This window comes from Prenolepis imparis, unplaced genomic scaffold, assembly GCF_030444845.1.
Source record: "Prenolepis imparis isolate NDT839.2.m4 unplaced genomic scaffold, iyPreImpa1.0 SCAF_2, whole genome shotgun sequence".
NCBI classification, from domain to species: Eukaryota; Metazoa; Arthropoda; class Insecta; order Hymenoptera; family Formicidae; genus Prenolepis; species Prenolepis imparis.
In genome coordinates this window covers 2623880-2636980 of record NW_028141160.1, presented here as the reverse complement: position 1 = coordinate 2636980, position 13101 = coordinate 2623880, and the positions used below count along the sequence as shown (strand labels likewise).

Here is a 13101-nt window from a genome sequence, read left to right as displayed (position 1 = left end):
AGATACAGTATTTTGACACAAAATATTTTGTAAAATATTCAGTTTTCGGTAATCTTACCTTAGTACTTTTATGTACAGAATAATGAGACCAATCAATTGGTGTAAAGAAAACGCATAATTGTTTTTAACAAAAAATATGTTGCAAATTGTATACATTTTCTTAAAAATAACTATGCGTTTTCTTTACATCAATTGATTTGTCTAATTATTTTATAAAATTTAAATTTTGTATGAAACATTTTTCTCTATGACCGCTCCCTGCAAAGTTATAAGGGGTGATAGATTAAAATTAGACACCTTGTATACATACATAATATTCCGCGAAAAAATTGACAAATTTCAGTTGTAATCACAGTGAAATCAGAAGTTACCGTAAAAAAAATGTTACTATATGTGTTTATTTGACCCATTTATTATTGAATTAAAAGTACGTTATTGTACATATCAAAATGAAATTATCGTATGTATTGTTTTAATATTTTTGTTACTTTCATTAATGTTTTGACTATAAATTATTATCAAAATAATATTATTTTTATAAATATCATTTATTTTACAAGATGTAAATGTCCATCCTGTCGCGAATGCAAGCAAATTAATGTAATATGTGATAAAATTTAAGCAATAAACAATAGCAGATAGAGAATGAACATTTTGAATGACATTTTGAAGTATTTGAAGTGATGTTACTTTCATAATGTATATAAAGTGAAACGTCAATGAAAGTAACAGGAATATTAAAGCAACATTTATAACACTTTAATTTAGATATGTAATAATACTTCTAATTCATTCACAAAATCAAATAGACTTATTTATATATGACCTTGATAAGCAAGGTAAACATTTTTAGAAGACACTGAAAATTGAAATTTTAATTTTCTTGTGGTACACCCTGTATACGCACGCACGCACCCACACATACACACGCATGTATGTATACAAGGTATATTAAAAACTGTAATTAGTCAAATGTACGCATTCGATGAATTTTAAATAAATTTTTTTTAAAACAATTTTGAATATGAAAAAAATTTAATCTTATATTTTTGATTTACATTTACATCAAGAATAATCTCTATTTCGCTTGTACTATAATTTTCGATATATTTTAAATTATTTAAGAAAAATGCTTTTTAAATCTTAGCTTTAAAGCTAACATCTTATCACACACAGATATGTATTTTAGAACAAAAATGTATAAGAAATGGAGTTATTTATATTTGTTTTACCTATCTTCAAGAGATTGCTTACTTTTTTCGGGGCATTCTGTATGTACATTGTATAATAAAAACTTATTTTATCATATAATAAAAATTTTATTATACGATAATTATATTTATTATAGCATAATAATTTTATATAATTCTCTCTCTCTCTCTCTCTCTCTCTCTCTCTCTCTCTCTCTCTCTCTCTCTCGGCATAAACGCGCTCTTTTGCAATATATAATATTCTTTATGTAATATAAAAATGAATTATTTTAGTAACACATAGACACATTTATATAAATGATTATATATACCTTGTGTCAAAATTAGTACTCCGCAAATGCAATTCCTTTCGGTAACTAGTTGTTGCTGATATCCCGTTTGGAGATTTTGGTGGAGATGGGAATCCAATAGATCTTCTATCTAAAGTGGGTGAGCTGGGAGCCGATCGTGGTTGGTGAAATCTTATATTTGTTTCACTTCTATTAGGTCGCCCTACTCACACAAACAATTATTTATCAATCAACATGTAAACATGTGCAATGATAATAAAGATTATCAATATCAAAAAGAACCATACCTTTCCATTTTAATCCTTTATATGCCGTTTTCATATCTTTCCCTTTATCTTTCACCTGTTGATACTAATCTTTATAATTCACTCTTTTTCTACTGGGATGGTATAAACTATTATTGTATTATAATAGAAAATGACGAAAAATAAAGCAAGATTGGGAAAATTACTTTATCAAAAGCAGCTCGTTATCGTCTTTTTTTTTCTTTTGAAAAGTAACTCGTTACCATAACTCAAATAATAATGGCAGTTAAAAACTCAAAAAATTTTTATTTTTAAATATTATTTTATATTAAAATATAACAAAATAAATATAATTTTAATAATGATATCATTATTGATATAAAGTAATAATTTTGATAATAATTAATTTTGAATAAAAAAAAACCTTAAAAAAGTTATAAAAACCTTCTTCAAAATTTTCAATACTGTAAAAATAAATAAAAAAAAAGTTCTTTTATTTTTCTTTCAATCGATTCGTAAATGAGTTAAAATTGCCTCTTATATTTTTATTTTATGCAATTTTAAAATAATGACACAATATGCTAATTTTCATAATTTCGAACTCTCGTAAGTTATTTGTCTAACTCAATATTTTTTATGAATTAGAGAAAAACAATATACGAAAGAGTTTTCAGTAGTTTTTATGTAATTCCGCATTTCAAAACACTCTTGATCAATATATTTCTTTACGTAAAAGTTATATAGTATAAATTCAAAAAAGTGATAAAGGTAACTTTATTTTTGTTGTTCATAAATTCTTATATTATTTGTTACCAAAAAAAAATATAACTAAATTATTTTTTTCATTAGAAACAAAATTTGTAACACCATTACTTTTCAAGTCTGACAGAAAGTTATAAATAATGTTCAAACATGTCGAAAAGAGAGTACAGGCAAATATAAAAGATATGTAACATGATATATTTTAAATTATTGGTATATATAAAACTTACTGATTTAACTGCATACTTTACTGCTGGATTGGCCTGCAAAATAAGAAAATAAAATATTCTATCTTTTTTCAATTAAGTATATATAAAGGTATATATGTATATGAAGATATGAAGAATAGTTCTGGGAATAGCTATATAATAAGCCACATAATATTAACTAATTGAAACTAGTTTAAATTAATTGAAATGCGCTTAACACACCTTATCTTTTACACTACGAAAAAATGCAGAGCTTTCCTTTCGCATAGTGTAAGTCCATTCTCTGTACTGCTGCATAAATTTACTACTCGATTTGACTGAATAACTGCAGGCCTCCATTTCAAATTCGTCTGAGAAACCAAGCCCCGAGTTAAGCATGTTCAATCTTTCTTCTATAAACTGGAAATATACCCAGAATATTTGTATAGTATTAAATATAGCTATAATTATGTTACACATATAAGAGACTTACTTGTTGAAAAATTTGTAATTCCAACATTTTTCGTAAAAAGGGTTGCATGGAGGATGGTCTACTTTCGACAAAGGCATTTTGATTGAATGTAATACGCTCGCCCTGTTGTAGAGTTAATGCTTCTCTATAACCTGCAGTTAATTGCACTAATGCACGTAAGAATGCTCTTGATACACCATCTCCGAGAAGAGTTGATCTATTACGTAATGCTTTCTTTAGATTTGTCACCTGCAATATAAAAAATTTATATTTTATTATTTAAAATGCATTATCATATTATGTACAGTAATATGTACAATATACAGGGTGTTTCATTTTAATATAATTTAATATTACTAAAACTATGGCTGTAATGAGAAAATATTCATACAAAAGTTAAAAATTTCCAAGGAAAAAAAGTTAATAATTTTAAATTTTAAGATCGTTTTTCAAAATAATTTTAAGATCAACTTAGTTTTTTTCTTTAATGCAACCATCCTAATTATTTTATATTAATCGATTCTTCGCAATATTTAATATAAATTATAAGGGTAGAATGGTCAAAAAGTGAATTTTTTATGAGATATTTTGTATTTTAATAATTTTACATAAACTATAGAATATCTCGTAAAATCATTCATTATAGTATATTGATTTTTCGATAATCTTACCTTAATACTTTTATGCACAAAATAATAAGAAGAACCAATTATATGTAAAGAAAACTCATAATTGTTTTTAAAAAAAATTGTAGTTGCAAATTATATACTGCAAATTACAAATATTACGAGAAATCGATATAAAGAAATAAGATGTTTTCATCTTGTAATTTGCAATATGTAATTTGCAACTACAATTCTTTTTTAAAACAATTGTGAGTTTTCTTTACATATAATTGGTTCTTCTTATTATTTTGTGCATAAAAGTATTAAGGTAAGATTATCGAAAAATGAATATACTATATCGGCCCGATATTTTTCTCGCCTATACCTTTAGGGGGGTCAGAGGGGAATATAGGAATTAAAAATTCTCGAATTGAGAATTAATTCCGTTTAAAGTCTTGGCAAAGAACCAAGCAAAATTTTCGTGCTTTGTGCACATCAAAGTTCTAACGGAAAAATAAAAATTTCCGCTATAACGCACCTACATCCGCGTACGGCTCTCATAGCCAATCTATTCTTAATATATTTAATATTAGGCCCTGCGCACAATAGAAAAAATATTAGGAATAGGAATAAATATTAAGCATTAGGCCTACTGCACAATATAAAAGTATAGACGATAAGAACAGAGAATAAAAATATCCGTGCATCAACAAAAGCCAATAGATATTAGAGGATAACAATGGATATTCTTTGCTTTTATTGATGAATATTTTCTATTTTCTGTTCCTATTGCTTGTACTTTTGTATTGTGCAGGAAGCTTAATGCTTAATATTTATTCCTATTCTTAATATTTTTCCTATTGTGCGCAGGGCCTTAGAGAGCCTTTAAATTCTTAATGTAAGATGATTTCACTTAAAAAAATTGACACTAAATTGACCTTCAAATGACTTTGAAAAATTTTAGCTAAAATTCAAGATCATCAACCTTTTTCTCTTTCGAAATCTTTTTGTATAAAATATTTTCTTGTTATAACCATAGTTTTAGTAATATTTGACTATATTAATTAAATGAAACATCCTATACATTTATTTTTATGTTCAAAACAATATATTGCATAATATACGCACTACATCTTGAGGTAAAGACTCCAGATCTTGAAATGGTGACTCTATTACATTATTATCAGCGTCTAAAATAACAACTTCTCCTAAATCACTTTTGGGTACTTTCTGCAAAGAATATTATAAAATAATATCACATTCACACATATATATCACATACACACAATGACATATTTTAGCAAAAGAAAACTTGCTTTAAATACCTGAAGCGTTGATGTGGGAACTCCAATAAGAAATGGCATAGGAGCTAATAAATAATCTATTAACGACAAAGGTAGAACGGGGATATATATATGTTGCCAAATCATTGGATAAATTAAGGCATTGCACGCTTGTACGCATGCACTTAATCTCGACAAACGTTTTGAAATGAAAATAATACGACGTTCATATAACATAGATGCAAATATCATCATCATATTGTTTGAATCAACAGCGCTATAATATTCAGTCAAATTTCTCTGAAATAGTAAGTCACTATTTACAAAAATACTTGATTATAATTTATAATTTTATACTCTAAATAAAATTTATAATAAATTTATTTTAATATATTCAAATATGATTAAACTTACGTTTTCTGGGATGCTAGGCAGTTGAAACTGTTTCGGACTTTGACAAATAAAATTCTGAAAATATTGAAATATTTTAAATATATAAAAGTGTGTAAAAAATATATACATATATGTTTTATAGATTCTAAAAACAAATTAATTTACTGTTGTAGAATTTGGTAAAGGGATTGATATGGAATTTCCAGGAATTGGAACTCCACAAGTATATATATTTTCAAGAAACTTCCATAAATCCTCTCCACTGGCATTGCTGGTTAAAGATGCAATATGATTCAATAACCTATAATGGAAATAATTTAATATTTTGCTTCTAAACACATTTAAGCATTTAATTAACATATTTTTACTAACTTGTAAAATGTTTCGTGCCATGGAAGTGCACTTAAGACCACCAAAGCTGTTTCTGTTTTGGGATCATGACGGCAAAAGCCAAAAGTCCATTTTGAATCTATACTAGTGAGTACAAATGAAAAATGTTGCACCAACAAACTGAAATAATAACATGCAATAAAAAAATATTATAAGATATAAAAAAGCATAACCATATATATATATATATATATATATATATATATATATATTTTGCGCTTGATATCAACATACTTTTCAAATTCACAAGGGTATGTAAATTTAGGAACAGATTTAAGTATCTCTTCATCCGAGAAGGAGCTAGGATATTTTTGAAGTATCCAAGCTGGTTTCTCTCCTACTGGTGCAGCTATCTCACAGAAGCATTCAAACAGTTGTTTGACATTTTCCCTGAAGATTATATTACACAAATTAATGTTTATATAATTTGTAAACTACAGTTATTATGATTATATTCATTGTGTGACGCATGATATTTAAAGAATAAAAATCTATAAAAATATGATATAAAAAATAGAAAACAAAACTACATGTATCAAAAAAAGATAAAATATATTCTATTAATCAAAAAACAGAAACATTCTGTGAAGTTATCCGAGTGAAACTTCACGGGTGGGATGTTATCATTAAATTTCGCTCAAACAAAATCAGCTCCTATTACACAAAAGGAGACTTGCCTCAATCGAGATCCCATGATAACGGTTGAAAAAAAAATAAATTCTTCGTATAATCTTGATCTTTATATGTCATTGTATTACATGATAGTGATGATATTTCATTCGTATATAATTTTAAAAATATTGTAGTGTCACAAAATATATCGTCAACACTCAGTTAGTTGCTTTCACTAGCTGTCAACGTAACTTTGTCCCTTTTTGCCTTTCTCAAATTAGAAAGCAGTAGTACATTTACTAATCGAGATGAAATCTGTGAATAGTTAGGTATTGTATCTATTACATTTCTCTGAAATTAAATGGATTATCTGAAATCTGAATGAATATATGTCACGTAGCAATACACACGCGCGCTTACACACATCACACACATCACACACAACACACACACGCGCGCGCGCACACACAAGTCGACGAGAGGAACGGGAGTGACATGACAGGCAGACGGCAGACACCAGACACCAGCCAGACACCAATAATAATATTGGCGACTCTTGTCACTAGCCTTAACTCCCTAGCACGCGGACCAATCAGCAAATTGACCGCTGACGCTTGCGCGCGTCTGTCGAAGTGGCTCCACAGTGGCCCTCAATCTTTTCGTTGAATCCACTTTCTTTAGTGATTTTCACTCCTCGAGTAGCCAGCACTGCTTTGGTACTATGAGAACGTTTCGTAAAGCACACGCGCATATATGCGCGCACGCAATTCTGCGATATTCTGCGCGCATATGTAGCATACGCGCGCATATGTGTTTTGCGGAACGCAGCCTATGTTAAAAACCACGTGACCTTGCTGACGACCTCTGGTTTGGTATTTAACATCGTCCGTCATTTGATCATTCGCTCTTGTGATTTCATGATAAACATAGATTGTGTTAACGATTAGATTATCGTCATCTTTAAAATAGCTCGAAATTTTTGGACTCTTCAAGAGGTTTTAGATTGATTCGTAATATCGTTAAGAATTTTCACACAGATATGATACGAACCATATCGAGCATACAGTTGGCCCGCGCTATCGTCCGTGGTTCTGTACGAACTAACACTGTGAGATCCATAGTTATTCGCTATCTTCACAGAAAACATCAACAGAGGTATTTCGTCTGTGATTCAGAATTATCTTCGCATTTAAATCTTTTATTGTAGATTATTTACATTTTGCGATTGAAAACTGTCTTCAAAATTATTTTGCATTAACTCTAATATAATGTAGCATAGGGAATCCAAACTTCTTTACAATATAATTATTTGTATTTTAATCATGTTGAGGTAGTAATTGTCAAAGATATAAACATTTCTTATAATTATTATTCATTATATATAAAGGAATGTATGCACAACATAATGTTTTGTATTATTTAGAGTTCTTATTCAGCATCGCAGTGTTTTACATGATACATCGACACCATGGCAGCAACAATTAAGGTTTTATGTGGATTATCCCAATCATATCAAAGTCCCTCTTCCAGCATTGTCTCCCACTATGGAGACAGGAACGATAATTAGTTGGCAGAAAAAAGAAGGTAAAAGGAATTGTTTATTGATATTAGAATGTACTGATATAGGATCATAATAAAATTTTGATAAAAGTATATAGAATTAATTCTTGAGTTTAAACTTTCTATATTTAATATTTTTTTATCTTAGGTGATAAGTTGAATGAAGGTGATTTACTAGCAGAGATTGAAACAGATAAAGCCACAATGGGATTTGAAACTCCTGAAGAAGGTTATCTGGCCAAAATTTTGGTACCTGCTGGAACAAAAAATGTGCCCATAGGCAAACTGGTTTGCATTATTGTACAAGATGAATCTAGTGTAGCTGCATTTAAAGACTTTAAAGATGATACAGTGGCTGCTCCTCCTGTGCCTCCTTCACCAGCAGCTCCAACACCATCTGTACCATCGACACCACCACCTACACCTACGATATCACCAGCACCAGCTGTGGCAAAAGCTCCTGTTATTCTGCCACCTTCTGGGGAGAGGATACATGCTAGTCCGTTAGCAAGAAGATTAGCAGCTGAGAAAGGACTTAGTTTACAGGTGCCACAAAATTGTTAATTTATATTGTTAATAAATGAAAGTAAAAGAATGAAGGCAAAAATATAAACTAACTTGTCTTTATTTTTTCAATTTGTGTTTTATATCTTAATATTTTTTAATTATTAATTTAAAAATTAATTATGTTGTGCCTAAATTAATATATTATTTAATTCAATTGTTTATTTAATTATTCTTATGACTAATTGTTATTATTTTGTGTATAAAATTATCATATATTCTTGTTCTATTCTTTTGTAGGGTTTAAAAGGAACAGGATTATATGGTTCTATAACATCCAAAGATCTAGAAAGTGCTGTTGCAGTACAACCAGGAATAGCAACAGTTGGGGCACCTGGTGGACTAGATATTCCTATATCAAACATACGTGCTGTTATTGCTAAACGTTTGTTAGAAAGCAAGCAAACAATTCCACATTATTATCTTTCGATAGATGTGAAAATGGATGCTGCATTAGCAATGCGAGAACAATTTAATAAATTGTTAGAAAAAGATAAGGTGAAATTGAGTGTCAACGACATTATCATTAAAGGAATGGCTATGGCTTGTAAAAAAATTCCAGAAGGCAACAGTGCGTGGCTAGGAAATATAATTAGACAGTAAGTATATTATAACATTTGTTATTACAAATGTAATAATATAAAATTTAATATATATGTGAATATATGTTATATTGAAAACAAATTGTTTCTTTTTTTAGATACAATAATGTAGATGTTAGTGTAGCAGTTAGCACAGACAGTGGTCTAATTACTCCCATAGTGTTTGGTGCTGATACAAAAGGTATAGCTCAAATTAGTAAAGAAGTAAAGGCACTAGCTGCAAAGGCAAGAGAAGGAAAATTACAACCGCAAGAATTTCAAGGAGGAACAATTACTGTGTCTAATTTAGGCATGTTTGGAATTAAGAACTTTGCTGCTATAATAAATCCTCCGCAATCTATTATTCTTGCTGTAGGAACCACAGAGACTAGACTGATACCTGCCAAAAATGAGAAAGGGTAATTCTTTGTTATATATCATATTTCTGCATAAATTTATTTCATATATGACATGTGGTTATATTATGTATTATTAATATGTAATTATTTCTACAGATTCACAACTGCCCAATATATGTCCGTAACTGCTAGCTGCGATCATCGTACTGTTGATGGTGCGGTAGGTGCACAATGGTTAGTTGCTTTTAAGGATTTTATAGAGAATCCGACAACGATGCTTCTGTAATTAATTAAATCGCCATTGATTTATCAGTTGAGTAATTCGAGCGGCACAAGTAACAGGTGAATAATATTTCTCAAAAATTTAATATTAATTTGTATATTTCAAGAATGATACTTGATTGCCCACTAAACTTTCTGATTAAGTCTAATTATGAATCTAATAATCTAAACATTGGTCATTATGAGTGATTATGCACAATTATAACATGGGCAAACAGAGGATACTTCTTATTTAATATATAATAACGCAATATTTTATATTTTAATATAAATTTCATAATTTTATATCAATTGTATTTTTATATAATTTAAAAATAACTTTATGATTCATAGATTCAAACTCAATTTTTGAAATACATTTTGTTTCTTTTTGTTTCAGAAGTGTTACTTCAAATAGAATAACGATATACAAGGGATATTTAAGAGATTATTTATGGATTATTGTTTTATCAAGGTTGTTTCAAAGTTGATTTGAATTGAAAATGTTATGCCAACATTATTCAAAACTTTTAAAAGAGTTATATGAAACATTTATGTTGAATATAAATAAGAAGACTAATGTTTCAATTTAGCAAAATTAAAATTGATTATAATAATTTAGGTTTATACCGCTTTATTTGATAAGATTGAAAAATATTTTTCAAAACAATCGATGCTAATCTAAATTTTTAACACCTGCTTCTTTTGGTGACAATGTGTACATACATATTTATAATAAATGATACAACTGCACTATGTTGCAGAAAATATGATGACCACATTTAGAAATTAACTTATAAAAGTTGTTAAAAATATATATATAGTAAATATATTATACAGATGTATATCATATTTAATAAATTATCTTATGTTATTCTGCACATATTTTTATTTTATTTATTTTGAACGAAGTTTAGCACCTGAATATATGTATAAAACTCATAACATTTTTATATTTTTTAATAGTGAGCCATCTTGAATTGATGACGTCAGAAGCGAGAAAATATACCATGAAAATTCTTGTGACTTACACCCATGGACATAGGAATAAATTTATTCCTATGTCCATGCTTACACCAGAGAGAAGCCTGAGAGAGGCCATGCCGGCGATTTTCGTGGGACGCTTTTATTAGGCCGTACAGCAGCGCCGTGCATCCACTTTTAGGAATTGGAACTACGTATCCACATCCACTTTTCGATACCATCGATTATTTGGTTCATGTCCGTGCTAAATACATCCACTTTCATTTCGAGAAGTAAAATCTAAAATCATTTTTTATGCATGTGTGTCCACACATCTTATATCTATAAATTATAGATAAGAAATACATTTCGCGTATATAAATAAATTAAAAAAAATATATATATACAGGGTGTTTCATTTTAATTGACGCATTGAAATAAGTGGAGAAAGACACGTGGGATTGAAAAACGTTTGAGACAAAAGTTGTATGGTTCGGAGAGGGAAATAAGATGGCTATACCAAATTTTGTATCCAAGGTCATTCGAAGGTCACAGGAATGTCACCAAGAATTTTTATAATGGAAATTACTATTTTTTATCACATATTCTTCTAGCTGAGATCAGGGCGTTTTCGAAACACTGGTCATCAACCTTGCTAAGTTGAGAACATCCCAAGATATGACACTTCGAAATAATGCTCACGAATCGTCAATTGCGCGGCTCCCCTCGCCTCTCGCCTCTCACGTGTTTTCGGCGGATAGCCATCTTATTTCCCCCTCCGAATCATACAACTTTTGTCTTAAACGTTTTTCAATCCCACGTGTCTTTCTCCACTTATTTCAATGCGTCAATTAAAATGAAACACCCTGTATATATTTTTTATGCGATATTTTACATTATTTTAACATATATTTTATATGCGATATTTTACATTTTAACATATACTTTAATTATATATATATATTAATTATATTATATAAAGGTCTCCGGATGTCGAAGCGAGAGGACGAGAACGATGAGAGAGCAAAACGAGATCATGTCGTCAGTTTCGCAGTCTTTTACGCAAGGCTTTCTTCATTTATATTATAGTATTTCACGAATATATATGTATATGTATATGTCATCTTACTGTAGAAAATAACTTTTTTATAATTCGCATTTTGTCTACTGAAAATAATTTTAATGGATTAAAGATTAAATCATCCGATTTATGTCGTGTTTGGTGTCATTTTAATCGCTAAAATTTCATTAATCCATTAAAATTATTTCCAAATCGATAAAATACAAATTAAAAGTTTTAATTTTTATGTATAAAATGTTTATATTCGCGTGAATTATCGTAGATAAGGAAAGGTTCCCGATGTCGTCGAAGCGAGAGCGAGAACGAATAAAGAGCGAGCGAGATGACGTATCATCAAAGAGTTCCGAAGTCTCTTCGCGAGGAGACGCTTCCTTTATCTAATCTTTCATATATCATATGTCATGTTACTATAGAAAATAAAATTTTGATATCTCGCAATATATTAAATTGAAAATAATTTTAACGGATTAATGAGACTTTTGCGATTAAAATGACACCAAACACGACATAAATCGGGTGATTTTTAATTATAAGTAATTAAAATCTTGATTACATTTTTAATTAAAAATCATCCGATTTATGTCATGTTTGGTGTCATTTTAATCGCAAAAGTCTCATTAATCCGTTAAAATTATTTTCAATTCGATATATTGCGAGATATCAAAATTTTATTTTCTATAGTAACAATGACATATGATATATGAAAGATTAGATAAAGGAAGCCTCGCGAGGAGACTTCGGAACTCTGATGATACGTCATCTCGCTCGCTCTTTATTCGTTCTCGAGTACTCTGCGTTGATACCACTGCTTCTTTCCTTATCTACGATAATTCACGCGAATATAAACATTTTATACATAAAAAATTAAAACTTTTAATTTGTATTTTATCGATTTGAAAATAATTTTAATGGATTAATGAAATTTTAGCGATTAAAATGACACCAAACATGACATAAATCAGTACTCTGCGTTGATACCACTGCTTTTATTTTTAGTAGACAAAATGCGAATTATAAAAATGTTATTTTCTATAGTAAGATGACATATACATATACATATATATTCGTGAAATACTATAATATAAATGAAGAAAGCCTCGCGTAAAAGACTGCGAAACTGACGACATGATCTCGTTTTGCTCTCTCATCGTTCTCGTCCTCTCGCTTCGACATCCGGAGACCTTTAATATAATTAATCTATATATGTATATATATATATATATATATATATATATATATAATTAAAGTATATGTTAAAATGTAAAATATCGCATATAAAAT

General features: G+C 29.0%; 2 protein-coding genes across 17 annotated transcripts in view; one reads left to right on the top strand and one right to left on the bottom strand.

The window, feature by feature from the left end:
- The window catches only part of LOC145945656 (DENN domain-containing protein 1B), an 87106-nt gene extending 80150 nt beyond the window's left edge, over window positions 1–6956 (bottom strand). For 6 of the 14 annotated variants that reach the window (XM_083054817.1, XM_083054824.1, XM_083054799.1 and 3 more), the window contains exons 1-12: window positions 6517–6953; window positions 6074–6229; window positions 5822–5959; window positions 5615–5750; window positions 5471–5524; window positions 5099–5356; window positions 4902–5003; window positions 3190–3417; window positions 2940–3116; window positions 2739–2771; window positions 1789–1852; window positions 1523–1703 (exon numbers count right to left, since the gene is read on the bottom strand). In XM_083054817.1, the coding sequence (XP_082910943.1) occupies window positions 1523–1703; window positions 1789–1852; window positions 2739–2771; window positions 2940–3116; window positions 3190–3417; window positions 4902–5003; window positions 5099–5356; window positions 5471–5524; window positions 5615–5750; window positions 5822–5959; window positions 6074–6229; window positions 6517–6533 (1544 nt within the window). In that variant the 5' untranslated portion in view covers window positions 6534–6953. Of the gene's footprint in view, window positions 1–1522; window positions 1704–1788; window positions 1853–2738; window positions 2772–2939; window positions 3117–3189; window positions 3418–4901; window positions 5004–5098; window positions 5357–5470; window positions 5525–5614; window positions 5751–5821; window positions 5960–6073; window positions 6230–6516 lie in introns of all 14 variants that reach the window. The other 8 variants (XM_083054734.1, XM_083054748.1, XM_083054759.1 and 5 more) reach the window with 8 other exon arrangements.
- A 351-nt stretch (window positions 6957–7307) lies between these two features.
- Muc (dihydrolipoamide S-acetyltransferase muc) lies at window positions 7308–10575 on the top strand. 3 transcript variants are annotated; one of them, XM_083032787.1, is made up of 7 exons: window positions 7308–7606; window positions 7875–8035; window positions 8160–8557; window positions 8816–9174; window positions 9276–9575; window positions 9672–9749; window positions 10177–10575. In XM_083032787.1, coding segments are annotated over exons 1-7 (1413 nt in total). In that variant the 5' UTR covers window positions 7308–7490; the 3' UTR covers window positions 10178–10575. The 3 variants fall into 3 exon arrangements, with proteins under 3 accessions (XP_082888913.1, XP_082888912.1, XP_082888911.1); XM_083032786.1 differs by having other exon boundaries at window positions 9672–9857; window positions 10180–10575; XM_083032785.1 differs by having other exon boundaries at window positions 7309–7606; window positions 9672–9857; window positions 10177–10574.
- The last annotated feature ends 2526 nt before the right edge of the window (window positions 10576–13101 follow it).